At 38.2% G+C, this 25,025-nt stretch overlaps 1 protein-coding gene across 7 annotated transcripts in view; it reads right to left on the bottom strand.

Moving 5' to 3' along the window:
• Positions 1–3,848: 3,848 nt before the first annotated feature.
• TTC37 (tetratricopeptide repeat domain 37) overlaps positions 3,849–25,025 on the bottom strand; it is a 52,079-nt gene continuing 30,902 nt past the window's right edge. For 5 of the 7 annotated variants that reach the window (XM_010578021.1, XM_010578020.1, XM_010578025.1 and 2 more), the window contains 15 exons: positions 24,306–24,399; positions 23,643–23,720; positions 22,209–22,333; positions 21,228–21,351; positions 18,776–18,994; positions 17,901–17,973; positions 17,110–17,163; positions 16,887–16,998; positions 15,469–15,597; positions 14,712–14,833; positions 12,706–12,864; positions 9,902–10,054; positions 7,986–8,116; positions 6,166–6,289; positions 3,849–4,652 (listed from right to left, as the gene is read on the bottom strand). In XM_010578021.1, coding sequence (XP_010576323.1) covers positions 4,575–4,652; positions 6,166–6,289; positions 7,986–8,116; positions 9,902–10,054; positions 12,706–12,864; positions 14,712–14,833; positions 15,469–15,597; positions 16,887–16,998; positions 17,110–17,163; positions 17,901–17,973; positions 18,776–18,994; positions 21,228–21,351; positions 22,209–22,333; positions 23,643–23,720; positions 24,306–24,399 — 1,775 coding nt within the window. In that variant the 3' untranslated portion in view covers positions 3,849–4,574. Of the gene's footprint in view, positions 4,653–5,508; positions 5,560–6,165; positions 6,290–7,985; positions 8,117–9,901; positions 10,055–12,705; positions 12,865–14,711; positions 14,834–15,468; positions 15,598–16,886; positions 16,999–17,109; positions 17,164–17,900; positions 17,974–18,775; positions 18,995–21,227; positions 21,352–22,208; positions 22,334–23,642; positions 23,721–24,305; positions 24,400–25,025 lie in introns of those variants that run through there. The other 2 variants (XM_010578024.1, XM_010578026.1) reach the window with 2 other exon arrangements.

Raw genomic sequence — 25,025 nt, 5'->3', positions numbered from 1 at the left:
TAAGGATTGACTTAAAATTTTACAAGCAGATTTCATACAAAAGTATTCATAGTATTTAAAGGACTTTAAGAACACAAGTATTCAGTTATTAAGCATGGTTAGCCCAGTCCTGCCATAAGTTACATTGGTTTTAGATTGGTGTAACTACTGAAATCAGGTCTAGTAAATTCCTCCAGCTGCACACAAGGTGTATGTTGTATGTAGAAATAGCATTACAAAAACTGGTATCAGAATATCTAATGATGCATGTTTTGGACCTATTATAATAAGTTACTGGATCATTAAAACTAGCTAATAAATTTGGTACAGGTGACAAAATGCAAGTTAATAATTAGCAGATGCCTTATTAAGGTTTATTTCTTGTCTTCTCTGTTTGACTGAATAAAAGTTAGCGGTGGTTTGCAGCAGAACGCCTAAAAATGTAACTGACATTATGAGTTTTGTTTTGCTTCAAAAAACAAGAAAAACCACCTGGAAATAAGGAGAAAAACTGTGAGTAGGGCAAAAGAAACATATCAGTATCATTTCCCAGCAGAAGCTATGATAGCAACCATCCATTGCCCAGAGAAGAAAATTCAGGAGGACTCAGATAATCCTTCTCCAATAATCCATGTCTCAAGTCTCTTGTGCTTCTGGCTCTACAGAAAAGCAGGTTTCTCAAGCCATGCGTTGCAGGTGGCTTCTCTGAAAAGCCAGACCTGCACGGTGACAGCTGAAACTGAATCGATGCAGTCAGCCAGGAATGCCACTGCAGCAATTAATCACATTACTCCAGCATGCAGAAACTTTCCTACATTTGAACTTCCTCCAGTGAGTAAAAAGTCCTAGAAATCACTCACATCTTGTAAAAGCCGAAGAACAGCCACCATCGCAGACGACCTTTCTGCATTTTGTTTGTGGCCAGGCTCTTTAGAGCCAAACTCGGTGGGAAAGACTCCCAGCCTCATGCCTGCTTTCAGGTCAGGTCTGTGTTTGTTACATTTCCTACAAGCAGCAGGAAACCAGCAACACCAAAATCCCAACAACGTGCAGCAGTTTCTGAGCTGCTCTGAATCCCTATTTCAGTCTCACTGTGTGTTCCCCCCATTACAGGGGGCTCTGCCTTCGTTGCAGACTTAAAGTCCACTGGTGCAGCCATAGCAAGAGATTTGGGGTTGAGGGCAGCCTCCCAAACAGTCTTTCTCTAGCTCCTTCTAGGCACTCTTGCCATTTTTTGCCCATGTACTTGGCTGCCGGTGAAGCAGCAGTTAGTGTGGCTTGGTGCATCTGCTCCCCCACCCCACGTACCCTGGATGCTGCACCTCTCAGTATGCTGAGGAACAGCAAAAAGGTGAAATACAAGGTTATCGATGAATGTGGTTCTAAAAGTGTATGGTGTCAAAAAAAAAGAAAAAAAAAAGAGAGAAAAAAAGCCAGGAAAACCTTCAGAGTCTAACCCTTGAACAGAGAGAAAGACAGAAGTATTGCTGCACATTTCCTTTATCTATCCATCTATCTATCCATCCATCCTATCACATGGCAGTATGGCACAACCGAATGTTGCTTTATCTAAGCACTGACTTGTATGATTATAGCAGATGGATTTGAGGGCCTAATTATAAATTCAGATCACACAGGAATATATATTTGGAACGTTGCTATTGTTTGAGTGATTTCACTGCATGCATAAAGGAGTTATCTCAGTATTTATCACTCCACACTGCAACCAAACTCAAAATGATCCCTCTCTCCCCTAAGAGCACTAAATTTAAAAGTTATTTAACTGTCAGCTGTTCAGTTAAATCAGTGGAAAGCAAATTAACTTGGAGAGAGGGAAAGCTAAATTCTAGACATCCAGGATGATATTCAGCTGGGCTGCAGGATTAGGGATGTACTTTTCCTTGCAAAATGGTACATGCTGCATTTGTGCAGCATTAAAACAGTTCTTAAGGGTTTTATATCTACAAATTTAAAAAATAATTATTTTTTAAAAAATATAAAATGTTTAAAACAAAAGTATTGCATATTTGTTGTTAAAGTCTAAGGTTAGGAAGACTATCTCAATTAATGCAATTGCCCACTGTACTTTGTGATACCATTCTGAGAGACGCTCAAAAGATGAGTAGAAATCCAATCCAGCGATTCTGGGGAAATACTAAGAATGAGATGAACATGCATGACCCAAACAAATAAATGAAATTCTCAGAAGCAAGCCATTGTGTCATGTTTGTATAAAAGTAAATGTAAGAATCATGTAAAATCCTTCGTATCTGAAGCAGAGAAAAGTTCTACCTTGAAATTCATTAGATCTCACTCCATTCTGCCTTCAGCATAAACCACCATAATAAAACAAATTACAGCTGGGGAATGTTTATTTTTTTCCCCTTTACTGTAATTGCAGCTGAACGTATGACTTCCCAGGCAGTGAAATCCATAAACAGCTCTTCATTCCCCAACTCAGTGATGCTTATGTGCCTTTGTACGTTACTTCACATTCTAAAGCTGAGCTCTACAATAGTATAAAATATAGGGCGATCTCAACCTGCATGAATTTACAAATTTTTTCAGTGTTACAGCAGACCTTCTACAAGTGCTGATTTTGTAGAGGCTATACATTGTTAAAAAAACGAGGAGAACAAGATTTTCACCTCATATTGTTGAATTTTACAGAAGCTTAAATTTAAACTCATATTCCCCGAGCACTTTTCAGTGAGTGGGTGGTACAGATATATGTTGGGTTTTTTCCTACGGGGCATGTAATACAACTTCAGGCTATATAATAAACTTGTTCAAGGAGTTCACCACTGATCACAGAGAAAGTAACTTCACGGTCTTCTGAAGAGAAAAAAGATACTTTTTTTTTTTTCTAATACAGAATATTCACAGTTGACGGTTACTTAGCTGGTTTCTCTGGCCTGTTGTTACTTGTCTGTTCTCCTAGGTGTTAGGAAGTGTTTAAGGTTTAGTGCTGAGCAAAGTCTAGGGTAACGCTCACGTACAAGCATTTCTGCCTCACAGATTAGCAAGGGCAGGCAGCCCCTTACTGTGCTGTCGCCAGGCTGTCAATGACGGCTCTCCCACCACTCGAGTAGGAGGCACAAATATCAAGACGGCACGCCAAGGATACGAACTATAGGCTGTAAGAACTTTTCCAGTCTTTTAATAGCAGCAAGCTAAAAAAAGTTACTGCTAGTCTTGAGAGTCACGAGTCTGGCTTTTGCAACATTCCCTTTTAATATTTGCAGTTACTGATAGTTCAAGACTATGTGACAGCAGGCTGTGAAGGGAACCACAGCTGATCTAATTTTACCGAAAAAAATCTTTTTAAGGATGGTACTTTGCATTGAGATGGGTGGGAGAACAAAAGTGTGGGAGACAAGGAGGGATTCTTGCCATTCAGAGAGGTTTCTACTCACCTCCACAGAGTAGAAACCCCAGCCTACTGAGCTTGGTTTTCCTCTTTAAAATGACAGGGGCACGCTCGCAGCTCTCGCCTCCTTTCCAGAGATCACTGCACATGGCTGGTGCAATAGAAACCCCCCCACATCCCAGCTCAGCATCCTGCTTTCTTTAAGCCTGAGACAGTCTGTTCCAAACCCAAGTTTATGTTCAATGCAGTCCCACTGCACGCCTTGGAAGTGCCCTTTCTCCTCTGTCATATGGGATCGTATGAGCCGTCCTAAGACTTTCGTGGACAGACAGTAATTTTAAAAAACTTTAAACCAGGAAACAGACAGCTATTGTGACTCTTGTCAACAGCTTGAAAATCCTAATGGTAACAGTAACAGACTAGAATAATTGCTTTTTTTTTTTTTTAATTTTCATGTACATAAAGGTAAAATAACATCACGTCTTAAGAACACTGTTATGATTCATCCAATCAAGCAGTCAGCAGCAGAATTACTAAGACATAAACAGAGCCTGTTACACACGCTTATAAATATGACCCTGTCCCTGATGATCACAAACTTTTCTTGATGGGAATGTTTACTGAAGCCTGCAGTCAAGAGGATACACTGCTGTAATTAAGATTAGCTAAAACCAGAAATATTTTAAAAAACATAAACTGACACCATGCATGAAGTCCCAAGTGTATTTGGGTCTCAACTTCAAAACAAAGTATGTCAGAGGAATACAGGCATTTTAAAACTCTGAATGTTTTAAAAGATCTGGGAGAGAAGAAAAGTTTGCTGCTACTTAGCTAGTAAGATTCTGTGCCAAGAAAAAGAGAAAAAGTAGAAGCCTTTCCAAGCTCGCATCACTGCCAATGCAGTTAATATTGTACTTCTGTGTGTGGCCAAGGGGGAAATAGAGACAAGTACTCCCCATTGTGAATAGCGCTGAAGTGAGTGAGGAAGAAAATAAAAGGAAAATTTAGGGGTTTTCTTTAAAATCAAGTGTATTTTTATGGTGGAACTCATGTCACCAAGAAAATAACCTACTTTTGTTCAATAAAAAGTAAAACTAAAAACAAAGTTGATGCAATAAAAAACCAAAACCAGACACAAACAGAAAAGCCCAAACCACATATGCTCCTGGAAGATGGACTGATTAAGTTGCATGAATGGAAGATTTTTCACTTGAGATAGTCCATGCTAGGCACTTGATGACAATTTCTCATTTAGTTCCAGAGCTCTAGCATCTCCATTAGCTTTGGCATTTTCTTTAAGTACCTGCAGAGAAAAACAAACAATGAAAAAAAGAGATTTTAATAATTTTAATGTTAGTATTTTATTGGCAATCTCGGATGCATTTTACTTTCTGCTACGCAGTTTCCCTAAAAGATTAAGTAACTCATAAGCCCAGATAGGAAATATTCAACATTACACATCAGCACTTAAAACTCCCACCCTGTCATGACTTGCTAAACTTGTAGTCACTTGCAATGCACTACAACAGCATCATTTGTTACTTGAGGCTGAGACCACGTTTGACAATTACGTTACCTGCTGGCAACGAAACAAGCAGAGCTAGATGAGACCTATCTTCCTGCTGACATACGCTCGCCTCCTGCTAGTACATTTGTATAAATCTAAATTTGCCAAACAGGAGCATTCTCTGCAGCTACTTAAACAAAACTGCCAAGGTATCTTTTTGCCTCCCCCATTTAAATTTACCCTTCCTTGATTTATTTTTCACACCTCCTATTTACAGCTTTTCTACTAGTTAAAAAAGCTCCCATGACAGCCTGATATTCACAGATGTTCATAAGCTCCTGGCACTTCTCTTGTAATCCAATCACATTATACATACGAAAAAGGAAAACTATTAAGTAGAATCAAGCAAATCTTTACTTTAGCCATTATTGTTATTGTACTCATTGGTAGGGAGTACAGATGACTTTGCAGAAGCAAGTGCAACGAGATCATATCAGGATCATCTGAACTCATTAATTCCACTTTTTTATGAACCTGTGTGTCCATGTATGGATTTTCGTCAACACTGAGCCTACCTGATGTGTTGTACCTCCAAATTTACTTTGTTATCGATTCAAAGTTTCACCAGGGAACAGCTGTTAATCTGGGTAATCATCGTGCCAGTGGCAGCAGTGAGGAATTATTAGGAGAGTGTATTCAGAGTCTGAGTAGCAAAGTGATTCCAATTACAAGCCAGAATGAACCACCCCACTTTGCATCACATGAAAAAGCTGTGTGGATTTGTGAGTTTGACCAAATCCATTTGTGAAGTACTGTCAACAGAAACTAATGTAACATTTACTATCTGCTGAAAATAATGTACCATTACAGATAAAATAAAAAACTTAAGTACAGAAAAGTACAGCACTCTACTGTTCAGATCTTTTGGGTTAAGGACACCACACTGTTCCAGCCAGGCTAGAGGGAATTAACATTTTCAGTGCATGAATATATTCTGGTAAAATTCTGATAAAATGGTCTTTGTGTCTACTGAAGAGTCACCAGTAGAATTCTTGCCAGTTTGGATTAGAGAGAGATTTTACTGTTTGTTTTTCATTAGTATTACATGGAGGAATGGAAGACTTCGAAACAAACTGGATGCAATTTTGAAAATTGAGGTGCGTTTTGTCAGTATAGAATCCTTAAACATTGCAACCTTTAGAGCAGGCAAGCCAGCACCTCCCTAGCCTCCCTCTATCCCACTTCCAAGTTGCAAGCACAATATTCAACATAAATAGATTGAATTTTTGTATAAAATGGACTGACTTACATCTATTAATTCATAATCATCTTTGGCATACAGATGTTGCAGGAGGTACCAGCGTGCCACTGAAACTATGGTTTCTGGATTCCCCGGTTGATAAACCACTCTTTCCAACATTCGACGAGTCTCCCTAGAAGCATAACCAAAACATAATCCAAATCAAGTGCAACTGACTAGGTTGCATGTCACATACCAGTATCCCAGAGCAAGCAACAACGACAAGAAGTAATATATGGGAAGGTCCTCATTTCCATACCACCCAAGGAACTGACGGAGCAGAGTTGTACATTCCTTTGTTTCCTGTGTAGTTGCATCTAAAATGCTAAGGAACACTGCCACCATTGTTATGCTTAATATACTACACTCAAGTTAGTGCTTTAACTAGCAAGTAACCCAAATTAGAGTGACATAGCAGATTTTATGACTGTTACAATAACATGATAAACATCATGATCTCTGATTTCAGTATCTGATCTGCTGAACAAGTACAGCAAGTATCCTCCTGTTTAAGAGCCATGAAATAAAACTTCTGGAAGACAGTGCACCTCAGAGAAGCAGGTACTACAGTAAATCTTAATAATCCAAATAGAATTTAATATTATACACAAATATACCTAATCCACTCACAAAAGGTACTGCAGTTCCTGCAAACGCAGAGGCAAGATGTGAAATTGCAGAAGAGAAGGAAATTGGAACAGAGTACTACACAAAGTCTAAAATTCTATTTGGCTGATACTGCCTTCCAACACTGCCAGTTTGTACCTAACCAAGACATTTTCAAATTCACTGTGTCATTAGAAATCTGGTAAAAACTGGCAATCAAGTTTAGGGATGTCATATTCATTCACTGGTGCTCCATCAGCTTTGGCTCTTGTTTCAAGAATTCTGTCCTTTATAACCAATGTGATTTTCTAGTACATGGTGATTTAACAGGCTGTTGAGAGGTGCCATCTGTTTTTTGTTTGCTATTTGTACTTAAGATTAATTTATTGGTTTAGGATTTTGAAACACCTAGGCAGATCAATTAGATCTTGTGATATACCTAGCAAGGTTCATGTAAGTTAATATCTGAAATTGTAGTAAGACCAATTTTAATTGATTAAATAAATTTTCAGCCCAACTTTGTTATAATCAACAACCATCACAATCACATTAGGCTGCCTGTCACCTTCTTAAAAGCCCACAGAGCAAGTAAGACAGTTTGTTAGAATTATCTATAAAACCAGGTGAAATTATTGAAAAAAACCATCAAGAATATTCCAATTTTCCATAGCTTAAGCAAAAATACTGTAAAAGACAAACTGGACTTAATCAAACTCACAAACTAGGAGGCTTCCAAGCCCCTCTCCCGCAAATCTTTCCCTTACTCAAAAAGTCACAACGGGCACCTGGTTGTTCAGGAACGAACATGAACTTTAACTGTGAGCCCAATTTAGGATCAAAATGAATCCCAGCAGTAGATAGGGTAGAGATATCCGTTTCCACTACTTAACATTAATTGCTATTTAACAAGAGATTTGAGAATGTATAGTCTTCCTGATTAATTTATTTAGGTAACATGCTGTTAAAATAAAAGTTGTCTTACTGCTGTTTTTCTCTTGGTATGAAGGTCGTATAGTTTTTTTTAAGAAAAGGAGGAAGATTCTGCTGCTTCTTGCTCCCCACACTACTAACCATCCTCCCCTGCCCCTTATAACTGCTGTACTACTTCAAGAATTAATTCCTGTTTTCAGTTTTCTTTTAGTTACTGCAGCTAGATCTGGGGATAATGACCACTTGAACTTTTGGACTGTGTGTTCCATTTAAACTTAACAGAACATGCATACCTTGCTCCCATTTTGCGATTATACTGTAGCAGTGCTTGTAGGAGAGCTGCCAGCGGGCAAGAAGAAAGTTTCAAAGCTTCAGTTGTTGCCTCCTGAACCAAGGATGGCCAGTGCTCATTTGAGACATTAGCCTATGATAAAAGGGAAAAAAAAAAAGAAAAAAAGGGAAAAAAAGTAATAAAAGAAGAAAAAACAAAGACATAACAAAGAGAAAAAAGAAAGGTCTTTATTGTAGTGTGTAGTGTAAATCAGTTTTTGTTTGCAGCTCTCTAGAGAGCAGGTTCAATTCAGGCTGTTCTGAGTTACACAAAGTATTTGGCAGGTTAGAAAGAGATTTCTTTAGAAAAAAACAAACAGTGGTTAGAAAAGCCTGGAAAAGTCACATTAAATATTCTAGGACTAGCCCTGCCAGCATTCCACTTGCTCATTTATGCCAAGAATCTTTTTACTTTTTCCATACATGTTTTAGTAATGTTTTCATCACAAACCTTTGTTTGCTCTTCAGCTTGTAAATTTTCATCCCATGTACAAGACTATTCTAGAAAGTAGAATTTATTCCCAGAAATAAAAACCAACTCCAAGATGGTAATTACCTAATAGAGCAACTACTGAACAAATCCCTGTATCTTTTGGCTTAAGGAAAGTCTTATTATCCCCACTGTCTCCAAAATTACTGTACTTGAAGGGGTGCCCAAATTTTCATTTGGACAGATAATTGGGAGACAAGCAATTTTCAAACGCAGAGCTTTCTTGGATCTGAGCAAGGTTTTCACCAGGCTTTTGCACATTTCATTAAGCCAGTGCAGATTAGAGAGGCTGGACAGAAATCCACTGATCAGCTGCTCTGCTCATGCAAAAAGTAGAGATAAGATAATCAAACTCATACTAATTACATTTTTTAAACAAAGTCTTGTATATTCTCAGGCAATTCAGGCCAGCATTTGAAGAAGTAGTATTAATTAAGGTAGAGGGTACCTTGAAACCTGTGGAGATATTTAGGAGCTATAGGAAACAGGGAGCAGACCGCTAGAAAATGGACAGAAGAATCATGGGAGGAAAAATCCTGTCACTTGACAATTTCTGCCTTTTGAAACATATGGCTTGTGAGAAAGAAACTTGACTACACTGAGGCGGATTCTCTTTTCCCACCAGGAGCAACAGCTTTGCAGCTTTATCCTTGGTAAAACTGATTGCCTTTTCTTATATAAGCACTCAGGATATATGGGTTCCTTTGACTGATTTTGATTATGGCTGTTAGCTTGATCATCTGTTAAAATACATGAAAAAGCATTAGCCAAGATCGGAGCAGTATCTACCATTTACACCAGGCTTTAAAGAAGTCTGGTTGTGCACTTCAAATTTCTAGAGTGACAATGCTTAAAGAGAATAGACACTTGCCAAGAATTTGAGTTATGTTCACCTGGCCCCTTGGTGCAAGGAGTAGAATAATTTTCTTTATACCACAAGGTACACTTGCCTTAGATTGTCTTTATACTTCAAGGCAAGGCACCATATCTAGAAATGGACATACAGCATAAAGTTACTTGAAACTTGACTGAAGTCTCCAGGCACCAGTGCAGTAAAAATGTTCATTAAGGCAGTTGTCTGAACAAGAGGACAGAGACTTGAAGGGTACGTCAATTTGGATTATCAAACTGAATCTGTTATTAGAGAAATAAGCCTTATTGAACAAGTTAGTCTCTGTATGTACACAGTGGTTCTATGTGATTATTTCACAGCAACCTCTCTTACAGAGACATTCTAAAAACAGTTCCCTGCCCCTTGCAGTCTCATTTTATTCTCTAGTTGTTTTAAATGCAGTCATTTAAACAGGGGCTTCATTTAAAGACTGCAGAAGCCCTACATCCCATGAACTCCTGTTAAATCATGCAGTTACATAATTTTGATGATCCTACCATGCAGATTTCCAGTGCGAGCATAGCTAGCCTGAGCAGACTGGATAACTTCCCATTCCAGCTGCCCTGCTGTGATGCCAACTGCAGGCTCTTTCTGTAACACATCTCTGCTCCAACCATCATCCTTTGAGACTGATACACTTTTGCCAGCCACTGAAAATAAACATAAAACAAAATCAGTTATGGAGCCACCAAAACACACATCCATTAGGTAATATCATTTAGTGCAATTTATGAGAGTACCACAGCACACTATTAGCTAAAACACCATCACCCACCCAGCCCTCATTCCAACAAAATACTGCGTACTGCCCTGCAGGAAAACGTAGTCTGCTGCAGAGCTGGCAGTACACCTCACTACAGTAACTTATTTCGGAGTTCCCTTGACCACCCACGGACAACTGTTTGACAGTTGTTTTAATACGGAGATTGCTCACAGGCGATCAAATAACATGTCTGTCTTTGTGAAAGTCATCCTTCAGACTAGAAGAACATTGTGTAGTGCCTCATTTGTCTCTAAAAGTTCTGTAGAGATGAAAAGGTCATTTTTCCTGTGGAACAAAGGTTTTTCCAGCCCATCTGAGTAATGTCAGGAATATGAAAGACATTACAATGTAAGACTGAACTCAGATGAAGGGTTGGGCTACACAGTTTCTGACACAGCAGGGTCATGCTGGAGGAGCTAGATAGGGTAGGAAGTAGACACTGGGATCTGTACAGAGTTTCATGCTCCTGCTGCCTGCTCTGCCAGCACAAGATGTCCTGGATTTGCTCACAAGAAGAAGGAAAAGAATTCTAACTCCTCCCTCTTTAAGTAGTCATGTCACATTCTTTGAAGCAGACGCAGCCACAAGTTCGTAAATCCCTCACATGTACATGATATGCATCAAGATGCATAAGCCACATTTAGAAATATTCTTTGCTGGATCACCAAGCGAATAAAGCACTTCTTTCCCTTGCCTTTAAGCAAAGGTCCTTAGACTTTTGTTAGCTAAAGACTGCCTGGTGTTAGAAGGGGCAAAATTCCTAACCCCTTCTGATGCATCAAAGTTATTTATCATTAAGAAGAGACACACTAGAAAGTATTTATTAGCACTAATGAGATTGTGCAGCCTTGACATCAAGCTGCAGGACTGCTTTGTAAAGTAGAACATACATTCCTGTGCAGTAAAAAAGAGCTTTCCTTGGCCTCAGCTCTTTGCAGCTGAAGATACCTAGCACTCAAGATGTACACACAAGAGAACCCTCATGCAAAGGCACAATGGCAGCTCTGCTAGATCAGCTTTTTTCTGTTTTCCTGGTAAGCCACAGCACAAAAAGTAGAACAACCATCAGATGAGTAGTTCAGCAGCACTCCTAAATCTTGCAAAACAACCATTTAGACAAAAGCCGAAAACTTAAGCAAAAAGCAAAGTTAATGGCCCCTCTAACTAGTAAAACTGTAAGGCATCACGATGGATACTTCTGAGTAAGACAAAACATTCATCAAACTCTTAGGAAATCTAGAGACAGAAAACATAAAAGCATAGATCTAGCCATTCGGAACATATGTAGCAGCCAGGCCTTTTCAGAATGCCATCCAAGCCCTAAGAAATATCTTTCTTCTGAAATATCTTTCTTCTGCAAAGATCTTCCTCAGAGGTATCTTATCTGTAGCCTGGATTTAAAAAACAAACCAAAAGAACCCTTTCCCCCTGCAAAACTACATAGACTTTCACTTCACTTCTCCCTGCTTGTAAGCAAGATGATACTTGGCTATGCAAGGGATGCTTGAAGAATGTATATAAGCCCTAATTCAATTTTCAAAATATATTACTAAAATAGAGGATAAAATCATGTCTTGCATGCCCCCATATTTTGCAAATCCAATCTGAATGAGTTCTGCAGTTCTGAAAGCTGAAGTCTCACAAGCCAAAGTAAATGTGTCAAAAAAAGCATCTTTCCACAAATAATACTCGTATGTTCCAGAAGGGAAGAGGATCTGCAGCCTTATACCAAGTGAGATAATGATCTCTACAGCAGCCTTGCACTGATGTTCTAAGACTGAAATCTACTTTAGCGAAACTTACCACAAACAGGGTTTTATTTGTTCAAGAGGCAGAGGGAGCACCATAAATCCTGCAGCTATGTAGAGGACTCTAAAAGTTCATGGAATTTTTCTAAACAATGTGCTGCTAACATTGGTAAAGGAAAATAGTAACTGCAACAGCAATGGCTAGGAAATAAATAAATAAATATGCTGCATCACCAGAAAGATCTCTTGGCATGTGTGAGACAGACTTCTCAGATTGTCTCACAGAAGCAGCATATGAAGTGAGTTATAGCACCTGTTACTGGAACTGATTTCTCTTCCCTGCTGACTCAACTTGCTGAAAAGAATAGTGACACCTGACATCAGGAGATTACGGAGAAAGAGACTTACTCAGGTTTTCAGACCCTGAATAAGGAATTGTATATTACTATACTAGGAAACCATTTACTTCCATCTATTCTTATGGGTTATGAAATACTTGTTTCGGAATTCATGTCAAGTCACAAGTCCCTAAAGACACAGGTCCCAGGGGTTTATCTCAAGTTTTTAATTCTGCTGCCTCCATATCCCTTGCAGTCCTTATTATTTCAACTATTAAAGAAAATTAACATAATGTTACAACTTTATAATGAACTGAATATAAGCTGTTTTTTCTGTCACTGGCTGTCAGTGGACAAATAAAAGCAAAAGAGCGAAACGAACTCTCACCCACTTACAGTGCATACTCTGCCGAGAGCGGCACACCAAAGTCAGCAAGAGGATCCACACTTACCTGCCAGGCTGCAACTGAAGTTGAACTGGCCATGACTGTCTTGCGAAGCTCCTCCAGGATGTTGTCTGGAAGTTCTTTGTGAGACTGCAACAGCTGCTTACACTGAACTTGTCTCAAAAGCAAAAACAGAGCTGGGTGCTCAGGGCGGCTTTTTAAACCCTAAAATGAAAACAAGGCTCAACATGATATCAGAATTATAATTTCCAAATATCAGAAGATACTTTGATCTTTCCACTTCGGTCTTTACAGAAAACAGCACTGAAAGCATTCTCAGGATGCTTGAAACACAGCATTTTCCTCCTACTCTGCACAAAGGAGTGTTCCAAGAATTGACACATGAAAATAGATAAGGTTTTTTCTGTCCTCAAAATACATTTGAGGTCTATCCTAAATTTTGTACATGTCCTACCCTTAGAGGTTTCTGAAAGACAGACAGGTAAATGGCAGACCTCTAGTGCTCCTTTGGTTTCAAAATCATTACAAGTTTGGGGCTGATTCAGGCAAAAAAACCTGTCCTGTGGCTAAAAGTGACCTTCAGAATGTTCCAAGCAATTTCAGTTCTCCCAGCTAAGGTGTTTTATTCTCACTGAAACAGAAGCATTTTACTAAACATTTCCTGTTCAGTAACAGCAGATACCTATAGACTATTTTTCGGAACAAAATCACGCAAAAAAACAAAGACAGAAAACTAGCTATATGTGGCTTTATCCTTCTGATGTGAAACACGTGAAGCTTCTGCAAGTCATATTACATGTTATTTTACCTGTTCAAATCACAATACTTCCAAGAGTTATAACTCACACCGGATCTGTTCTCAGAAACAACACTTGTACTTTACACCCATTTTTTTAAAAAACAAAGTATGTTGCCTGTGAGTCCTTAACAAGCTGCTGCTTTGCAAAGAATACATGTACATGCAGAGAATTTCTGAAACCCAACAGAAGCTGCTAGTATTTGCTGCAATTTTCCCCCATTAACAAGTGTGGCATCACATTGCCTGTCTCAAATGGAACAAGTGCAGTGCCTGACTCGTCACTCCCAGTTATACTGCTTTCTGAGAATCCTGGGGTCCAAAACTGTCAATGAGAGCTTGTGGTACCACAGAGTGTTACTCCTGTTTCTTCACAAATTGCAGGCACTGACTGTCCTCTCTCCAAGCTATTTAACTAACAATCAAGACCCACCATAACCTCCCCCATGCCCAGATACCACCTTGTATGGCTAGAAATCTCTGATCCTTGTTAATGTATGACAGGTCAGTGGACATTCTGGCCAGAAAAGGAAAACACCTCCTCACTAAGTAAACAGAGAGACAAGAAAGTACTTCCCCCTAGAAAACCAGCACGTTCACTTAATCTGTTTGTTTAAGGTTTTGATTTTTTTTTTTTTTTAAACTCCCTTCCCCATTAATATGGAAATGCTATAAGAAAGGAGCACATTTGCATGGGAATAGTCATTTTCCTCAATTAAAATCAGGGATGTGTGCTGCTGAGTCCAATTGTTTTTTTGCTTATCTTTTGCCAAGTCTGTTCATGAACACATGAAACACACACTTGAGGCTTGTTAGCACCCCAGTCCCCTTCCCCAACTGTGTTGCCTGAAGACTTTTCCTTTTAACAATTAAACTTGTAGCATCCACTTGTAGCTCTGAAATGGAGTACCAACACAACAGAGCAGAAGACATTTAAGTCCCCTGCAAGTCTCCTACCTGGACTTCTTGCCTTGAATTTCTGTAAAGTTTTGCTTAATACTAGGTTAATGAATAAAGGCAAGAAGGGCAGGCTTAGCTTTGTCATGTCATACACTGCTTGTTTCAACTATTAACACGGTTTTGGTGTGGCAAACAGAGTAAATATCTTGCGGAGGAGAGAAAATGCCACCTATCGCATCTGGTAGCTCCGATGGCACAGACAGTTGCTAATTCAAAGATTACCATTTTGTAAAATGCACACAAATCATGATTTCTATACAATTCTACCACAATCTGCCAGTATGATACCATATACCTTGGTACAAAGAGCTTCAGCTTCTGAGAGTTTACCAGTCTCCTCTAGACTGGTAATAGCTTGACATAGACACCAGTCTTCAACAGTCTGGATATAATTATGTGGAAGATTATTTTCTCCAGCTGCAAAAACAGATAAAACACTTAACCGGATTACTGTATATGCTGTAGTGCCATACCATGTCACATGCTCTGTGTATGAGTAATGAAGAACTTTTAGTAGTATTAACCTGACATGGCTTCCTTCATTAGTAGAAACATTAAGAGATAGTAAAATAAAAAGCAGGAAGAGAGGGAAAAAGAATACACCATGTGAGTTAATGGTTTGAGAACATTCAATCAAACATGGAATTTTAATTCCAGTTTTCAGAACACTACAGACGTTGAACAAAGCTGAGACTGAGGTTATCACTCTACTGGAAAAGTTACAGAACTCAAGAATACTTTAGCCTTTCCTGGTAGCAGTGTTCCTGTGCTGTAATACATTCATCCATCCATTTAGGCATCAGAGTTCAGAAGTACTATTATAAAAAAGCATTTGAGGCTTTGCAGGGGAAAGCAAGGTGTGATTAAGTAGTTAACCCTAGCCGTGCATTAGGATTTAGCATTTTTATGTGATAAAATACAGTTATAGCTCAAACCACTACTGAGCAATTCTCAGCTTATTTGCAAGTTTCTAAAATTCAGAAGACTATTGCAAGCTTAGAGCATTTCAGTTTTATTTTATTTTTTTAAATTAGAAAACTTGTATAGCTTACTTTTGGCTGAAACTGTAGCTACAAGTATCATCTCTAGATCTGTTAGCTTCGGCTGAGTATTGTTTAGACAGACAGCAGTGTTTTCAGCATGACACGCTGCCATTAGCACTGCCCAGGCAGAAGGATTATCTAGAAAAGAATGGATAAAGGCAACTCATGTCCATTCTAAATATGCTGGTAATTCATTTAGAATGGTCTTTACCAGATTAAGCATAAAAACATAGTCATCAATGGAACCACACACTGTAAATAAGAGATAGCAAGAACAAGGCAAGTAATTCAATCAGACCCTTACATCAGCCCAGCCCAAGGCAGCTGATAACTATTTGACTCTAACTAGTAAGATTCTTCAAATTATAAGACAAAGATGCTGTTTCTAAAGCCAGCTAATACATTTTTCACATAGCCACTGGTGTGCCAACCGAATCTGCTAGTTACTTCTGACTCCACAGATTAAACCTATTACTTAGTGCTGCATAACAGGGGCAGCAAAAATCCCAAGATGCTATCCACAGCTTTCAGTCATACAGACTCAGTCTCGTCTGACCACTAGCATGAAAGTTAGGGTGATAGGTGCCTACTTCTAGCGTCAGCAAATTCCAGTGTCAGCTTTACCTTGACCTAGCCCCATGAAGAGCAACTATGAGTTGGAAGAGTGGTCTCTTGTCCTGAACTGGACAGAGCTCAGTTAAAGATTTCACCCATGTAAATTTTCATCTGAAAGATAATGAATTTTGCCAGCAAAATGAAACAAAGCTTGAAGATCTAACAAAGTAAAATGTAAAGTATACTGCTTTTCAACAGCAGTCATAGTCTTGCATGTACCTGTAGGGAAGTCATTGAAATTTTTAACTTGCAGCCACACTAATGTATCAGAGCAAAATTACTGCAGAAGAAACAATGTTCTGGTATTTCACTACCAAGTGCAAATTAGCACTTGAAAACCCCACTAGATTTGCACTTCATATATTTAATGAAGATCATCATTTAGTAACAGGAGAACAGTTGCCTATAGTTCATAACCAGCATATTGTAACAGAGCATTTGCAACCCAAATTCTCAAGCTAGAGGAATTTGCTTGTTGTAGCATACTGATTCTGAGGGAACATTTGTTTTTCTTTTTTGTCCAATATACTAAATAATACTTATCTCTTCTCCTGCTGAGGGATTAACAAATTGCCTGTGTGTTCAGAACAAGCCTTGAAACTCCATGATTTTTTTCTTCCTGTTTGGTTTAATTCCCCATGTCTAAACTTGGAATGACAGTTAAAATTTCAACTCTAACCATTCTCCCCAAAACATACACAGATAACCCAAAACAACAAAACGACCCAAGAAAATTAGATTTTTTTGTTAGCACAGTAATTTTGCTTCTGATGGGTAAAAAAATCACTAGTGTGTTTGAGAGCAAGAGTAACCTGGACAGAGGCGGATTGCCTTCTGAATATTTTTCAGAGGATTGTTTTTCTCATCTTCTAACATGTGACATCCTGCTGCCAACTGATTAACTGCAATATTCAGCAGGACTTCCTATAAAACATAACATAAAAGTGACTTAACACTGTAATATAAGTGATCAGATGAAATTAATTTTAGCATTGTTTATGGAATTATAAAATCTCCATTTTAAGAAAGTCAAACCTTTCCATGGTTTACATCAAGTACTTGTGCGATGTTTCCTGCCACAGCTCCCCCCTGCAAGATTGAAAAAAAATAACTGATTTGGTTATATGACTGATGAATTAAGAGATTTTATACAAAATGCAATGCTGAGATCTTTTTATCTTTGTTAATCAGAAATACAAAGTTTGCACAATGAGATCTTTTCCTTGCCTACAGCAAGATCTCTTTATAAAGAATTAGGAAGAGACAGTCAGGATTAGAGCTTATCCATATGTTGTGTTTCTAATTTTACCCCATATAGGAAGGGGTTTGTTTTCAGGTGCTAATTCTGTTTACATAATTGTCATAAATTAAGACAAAGAGCATTTATTTGGAGAAGAGCTAATAATAAGCATAAAAGCAGCAAGGAAATAGTGTCTAATGTGAAAAGTGAAACTGACTAGATTAATCAAATTCAACGTATGTAAATCCTAATATATATTTATATATACACATACATATGTACAAAACTAAATAAAAAAATTATACCTACTACAGCCTTTTCTTGTTGGAAAAAATCTAGCAGATTTTTTCTGTAAGTTTATTTCAAGAAGATAAAGAACTGCTATGCCATGAAAGATACAAATAATTGGATATATAACTTCAGTATGTACCTGTGTATTGCTCTGCATGTGCTTGTATATGTAGGCCTTAAGCTTTCACATTAACTAGTGAATGTCCATGTACTGAAGGGTGAGGGTTTTTTTAGTCAAACACCACAGACTACTCAGGATGTAAACAGCACACATGTATTACAGCAGCGCACTTACTTTTGCCTTTTGTGATGCATACAGTGGAACTAGTCGAGACAGAAGAGACCAGAGGGCAGGATTATCAGGGTTCCTGGGAAAAGAGCAAAGATATTAGACTTTCTGGTTTAGATATGGACCTAGTCTTCTATGACTCGGTAGGCAGTTGCTATAAATCCCAAATGGATCTTTTTCTATTAGGAAAACAACCCAGTGTGGTTCAAAATAGACAGGGGTAGGTAGTAATTTAAAACAAACAACACAATATTGAAGTTATAATGCTGGCTAAAGAAATAAAATGTACAATATGGATATCAATATTCATGGGAGGAAAACAAATAAACTTTAGGACTACAGGTCTTGTCCTTGTAGTGTGAAGAACGAGGAATTTTAATTGCAGTTGGAGAAAAACAATTTCCATAAAGAACCATTTCCGAAAACACTTGGAGAGACTATGATGTGTGTCTTGCTTAAAGGCATTGATAAAAGTTCCCCCTTTCTAGAATGCTAAGGTTAATCAAAACACATTTAAACACAGACATTTAGCTAACGGAATGAACAGCTTCAGAGGCTGTTAAATAAAAGCCCTAGAGACTTTTCTAGGTTCAAGGTTCTGCTACATATGATGAAAAATGCTTTCATAGAACAGTGAACTGTTCTAGCTACCAAAGAAGCCACCAAAACAAAACCAGAAAACCCCAAACAAGCCATGAAAGTTCTGCCATTTGATCCCATAAATCAGAAAGCAAGCTTCTGTCAGCTGATGCTACAACCTTAAGTGAGGACTTCATGTTTGAAAAACAAGAATGCTGCAAGTGAACAGACATTTGTGTACTATCCAATGTAATCAAAGCAACACATTTACGAGTCAATCTAAAGAAAGACAAAATACATACCTATGTACTGCTTTGGAGACTTCTCTCTGGACTGCCACATTTCTACCTTGCAATGCATAAACAGCAGATGCAATAAGGCACCTTTCATAAATCCTATCATCCCCTTTTTCATGCTTCAGTAATTCTTTTAGGGCTGCTGTTGCAAGTGTAGCATCCTGCTTTACCAGTCCTAGTGTGCACAAAGCCTTCAGACTTTCCGTACTAGGTTCCTTTAATGAGCTGTTGAATCAGAGGGAGGGAAGGAGACGCTATTTTGGAGCATAAATTAAATTTACTATTAACATTACAGTACTTGCTACTTGAGTCCTCTTGCTCCTGTGTATCATGTATGGTATACAGAATTAATAGTCTCTCACTTTGGGATTGTGGATCAAGCTAGATCAGTATCCTTGAGGTCTCAGGATATGGAAAACAGCAGTAGCTATGTGCCATTTCAGCACTCAACCTTACAATACATAACTACTTGGCAAGACTCTGACACATTAATTGCCCTTCAGCAACAGCCATATAACGAATGGCAAGAGAAAATGTATTAACACTGATAACTATTTTCTTTTCTTGAAGATGTTTATACTCCTAACTAGTATCAAACCTGAGTTGTAGTGTGCCTATTTACAGCTTTGCAACAGAAATCCAGGAAGGAAAAAGCCAGAAATAAGCCTGCTGCATACAACTGCTCTTTCTGAGAACAGGGATGTTCTGAGAAATTACACCCTGTTTACATGAAGATTTGTTCCAATGTAAGGTATTTTGAGCGTGCTTTCCACCATCTATGAGTTTTAGTACCACTATCAGTTGCACTGTTCCATTCACTTCATTCAGTTTAACCTCATATCAATAGTATTCCAAGCTTTACTGGAGACCTACTAGATACAGTTACTGATTTTCTTCAGCAAATTTTTCTAGTATAGGTGGCAAACTTGAGTTAATCCCCTGATCTTCAACTCTCGTAAAAACAGTGAGCTCAGTACAAACAACCAAAATCAAGGACCTTAACTGATGTACTAGTTGAAGGTGTTCTTATGATAAAGGCAATTCAATAAATTGCAATACACACTGAATGGAGGCAAATAACAAAATAGTGCATGGCAACAGTAATTTGGAGGTACTTTACTGTAACGTCCTAAACGTAACTACAGAATGAAGTGCTGCTTACTTTCACTTACCAGGTGACTATAAGCTCTAATCAAGCTTCTAATATGATTATTTTTGCCTTCAAAAAAAGACAAGAATGTAAACTTCCTATTCTATGTTTTGTTTTCAGTCCCTAGCAAGAAAATTCCCTAGTTGCTGTTAAACATAAACTTGAATAGCCAGCACTATGTCATCTGATGCAAAGGCGCTGCCCTTCGACAAGTTAAGAAGTGTGATTCTATCATATTAGCTATAAAGTCATACTCACTGCTAAAAATCTCTGGGCCAAGCTGGCCATGAGAAAAGAAGAAAGGCGGCTTCTTGTTAAAGGTCCTACTCAGGCCCTTTAAGTCATCTAGCATGAACTTCAGTCAATAAAGATATCTGTGTATTGGACTAGAATGAACCATTTTTGTTCTTATTACTAAAATCGACCATATACATTTGCAGCACTGTGCTTCCAATTCAGATCTAGATATATTCACTATAGTGTTACTTTCCTAAACCATTTACTATGTTTTTTTTCTTTAAATACAAACAACTAATGTCATCTATAAAACTCTCATTGTTGATGTTTATGACAAAAATAGAAGTCTGCAGTGATTAATAGGATGTAGGAAATATCAGGTTCCTAGCTAGTTAATCATCAGTTACTCAGGATTCAGAGTGTACTAGGTCATGGACCTTCACTATTTCAGTAACTTCAGGAGTCTGCTGGCAAGATGGAGACTGTACAGCCACTACTGGAGTTCTCTGTTGACAGAGAGTTGATCCTGAGAGGCTGAGATGTTAGCTCTTAATCCATAGCTGCCAGGAGACTAACAATGATGCGTGGGCTTTTAGCCTCCACAGCTCTGAAAAAAAAGACATTCATCAACAACTGATCCAGATCTGTTTTTTTCATGGGGAAGGTACAAGATTGTCCTTGCCTATGATGGTTGGAACACAACTGTTCTGGAGATTTCTGACTATTTAAACTCAAATTGTTTTCATTAGTCATCTAGATGTCTTACAGCTAAAGAGCAAAAATATTGCCTAGTGCTTAGGACAACTACAGATTAATATTATCTTAAAAGATAAACCTATTAAAATTATCATTCAAGGATATTAGACATCCAAACTGCCCAGCCCACTAACTCTTTCACTCCATACTGCTTTAAGAATATGGAAGAAGACATAGGCCATAAAACAAAACAGGTATATCACATGAATAAACTTAAAAGAACACTGCATCCACCTCAGATACCCCCAAAAGGAAATTTGAGGATTCAGCAGTACAATAAAACAGCACGTATTGATTATTATTCCCTCCACTCACCATTTAAACAGCAGTGTCTCTGCAGTATGCACTCTGTTCTGTTTATACTCTATTATTGCCAAGGCAGTCAGGATATGTGCTTTATCTTGTTCAGACTCAGCAACAGACAAGGCTTTTTCATATGCTGGTAAAAATTGAAGACACAGAATTGAAGTAGGAGAAAAAAATACAATGTTTATAAAGCCTCTAGAAAGGCACAATATTAGAACACACACACAAGGGCACTTTGGTTTCAGGTTTACTGTATTTTCACACTTCAAATCATAGGCAGAAGACAAAAAGGTTGACTAAGACTCTAGAAGTAACTGTATGTTAGGAAACACCAGATTTACAGGGCTGTTTAGAGCCTGGGAATTGTTTAATATGTAGCAAGTGGAAATGGAACTGAAAAGCAGTATTGGGAAATCCAGAAAATGCCTTAAAGAACACAGTTTAAATACTCCCATGACAGTTTATTTATAAAATAGTATTTCAGATGAGCACATATCACTCCAATTAAAAACTGAGAGTTATTTAAAATGCTGAGCTGGCTGCTCCTTCATGAGTGCTTATACTTCTACACTGACAATTAGGTATACTTTTTTGTGAAGTCTCACATCTTAGCAGTACAGAACACGACAATACAGCACTTACAGTTAGCACTAAAGCTAAAGTGCTTTCAACAACACATTAGTCTCCTACCCAGAATTCATATTTCCAGGAAAACCATTTCATTTGAGAACACAGGAAGCTAAAAGCACAACAGCTTAATGGACAAGAATTAAACACTTGAAGAAATGTAGCTTCCCTTTGTACATTTTTATAGTTCTAGCACCCTGCTGAACAGCCTAATGATTAAAGTAGTTGTGGAATTTGTACTTATGCATTAGGACTTGAAAGAGTGAAATAAACTGAACTACAGCTAGGTTGGTCAGACAAATTTTGGTAAGATTCATCTTAGGAGAAGTGTCCGATAATGCTTTGAATTAGGCACATGCTTACCTTTGATACTTTCTTGTAAGAGTCCTTTCTTGAAGTAGGCTAATGCTATCCCTACAATGCCATCAAACTCAGTTAGGGGTATTGATGCATAAACCTCAATGGCCTTATCACACTGACCAAGGGCACTGTAAAAACAAAATAAGTCACTGGTATGAAAGATGTAGCAACAGCTGCTATGATTCCTACAAGCTGTCTTTGCAGACCAGTATCCTCTTTTCTAGAGCAGGTGTAAGCAGACAACTGGAAAGAGCAAGATTAGGACAAGAATGTGCAGCATTCCCCACCCTCCATTACAGCAGTTACTCTCTCCAACTACCTGTTGCATGAAGAATAATTGAAATGAAAAAGTCCTCTCCATCTGCATGACAGCTCTATGTAAGGATGTCACTTAATGGTTAACACAATGGAATAGGAGAAAATAGCAAAGGAGAAATGTGAAAAAAGCAAATCGAAGTATGCATGCATGCAGACAGGCAAGTGCACATACAGAAAGAGCTACAGCAGTCTTCTCCTAAGACCACTATGGAAGAAATTATATAGGACTATGTTTATTAGAACTAGTTATTCGTTACTGGAGCTTCGCTCGTGTGTAAGTTGCACACAGGAATCACCATGCATACAGCTTGTATGTGAAACTACAGGAAACTGAAGAGTTGCTTCTAAAATCTTCCCTGAACTTAAAGAATGAATTGTCACATTATCACAGCCTACAAGTTCCAGTGTCATGTACAGAAACTTAAGAAGATACAAAGTTTCCCTAGAGAGCTGACAAATATCTAATTAGCAGAGCTCGAGCTATCTCATATCAAAGAGAAGTCTGAAAGTCTTCATTTGTTAAGACTTGTGTCCTGCATTGCCTCAGAACCAGAAGGCAATTGTGAAGGGAACTTTCAATTTTGAATAGGACTGCAGCAGAGAGGGTCATCAGCAGAATGATCGCATACATGTACACAACACCCCAACCCCACATGCTTCAGGTTGTACAAGTCAATACAAATTCAAAGGGCAGATAGAAGGGATTTTGAATAAACCTTGAAGCAGCCATTGTATTCAGACTAAGCCTACTACATATCTCAAGTGTGGAGATTGTAAAAAACCCAATTTATTCTGGCGACCATAAAACAGCTACATTGTGTAGACTAAGTTAAGGCACTTAAGTATCAAGCTAAGGATAAGAGAATCACTGGCATGTTATAAACTGTGAAGACATATAGCAATTCCTTGCAATTTGATTATTTTTTTTAAAATACACTACCCATTTCTGGAGCACATACAAAGTTCAGTCAAGCTTGCCTACAGTTAAGAATGATGTTTAATAGATTATTTTTAGCAACCACCTTTCACCTTTCAGCTTCACCCATGTTTTGCACCACCGCATTCACTATATCCAAAGCTGAAGTTAGGGGCTGGGAAAGTAAGCCAACAAACACTTACCACAGTGACCTGCCATAGTTTTGCATTGCTATATTGTATTTCTCGGTATCCTCAGAGTTTTTCAGCAATGAAGCTGCCCTGAAAATAACCACAGTTAAGAATAATTACCATCTGACTACAATATGCATATTTTTACAATAGTTCTCAGAGTGGAATGGACAAATGTTTTATGCAGAAGCTTTTCTATGCTAATTAAGCACAGAGCCTATTTCACTGTTTTAATGCATCAGCAAACATGTTCACCGAACATGGTTTCCTTCGCCACCTCCCCCTACCATTTGAAAAGAAGAGAGAAATAAAAAACAAAACCAAAGCCCAAACACCTCCATTAATTAGAATGAGGAAGAGACCAAAACCAAACCCAAGCTTACCAACTCCCCAAATTTCACTTAAATCCAGTACAGTGAATTAGCTAAATGTCCTGGTAAGACACGCAAGCCTTGGAATACCTTTAATTCTCCAGTTCTGTGTTCTGTATTTCTAATTTTGATATAAGAACATCCCCACACCTCTCCTTACTGTACACTTAGTTGAAATGTACTGTTGAATTGAGAAAGTAAGGTTTACTAAAGGAAATGAAAAACCCTTAAGTTTTTCAGCTGGTGGATGGAAAAAGAGGTCAAGGAGCTTCTATCAGGAAACTTTCCAAGGGTTTAAGTTTACCTTTCATAGGCGTCTGTTGCCTGCCTTTTTAGATGCAGATACTCATTCAAATAACCAAGCATTGTGAAAGCTGATGCATCGTCTGGATTTCTTTCTAGAAAATCAGAATTGACAATATAGGAGAACATCATCAGAAAGAGCTGTGAAAAAGCATTACAAAAACATTGGTACATTGATGCTACAGTGTATGCATATATACAAAACAAATTGCCAAGTGCTTCTGTCAGTTGCTCACTGGAATCATTTTGACAGGCGGCAGGCAAATACAGAAGAGATATGAAGCCCCACAACATGACATCAGGTTAGCTCAAAAATGTTTAAAATCTTATGACACAGCACTAATGCACTCAATGTATTTTAAGTTTTTCAGGCCACAGTGGTTTGGTTTTTCTAATGAAATAGGAAACTATTCAGCTTGTATTGACTCTAGTAAAATACTAGTAGAATCTTACGGTTTATTTTTAATACTACAACTTTGAAATGCTTATTAGTAGCTAAGGCACAGATTTGTCAGCTGTTATCTCATCTCAGACTTCTAACCTTTTCTCCCAGACTAGGAAGGATCACGTAGGCCCCTCCTGCAGTCCATTTAAGAACAGGGATTGCATAGACAAACACAGCCTCACATCTACCTCATTTTAAATGCTTGCACCTTATTTTGTAGCTCTCAAAAATCAGCAACAGATTACTCATCAAAGCATTTACTTACGGTAATAGATG

The sequence above is a fragment of the Haliaeetus leucocephalus genome, unplaced genomic scaffold (assembly GCF_000737465.1).
Source record: "Haliaeetus leucocephalus isolate CR32 unplaced genomic scaffold, Haliaeetus_leucocephalus-4.0 Scaffold598, whole genome shotgun sequence".
NCBI classification, from domain to species: Eukaryota; Metazoa; Chordata; class Aves; order Accipitriformes; family Accipitridae; genus Haliaeetus; species Haliaeetus leucocephalus.
Note: the sequence above shows the minus strand (reverse complement) of the source record. Positions and strands in the feature narration are given on the sequence as shown.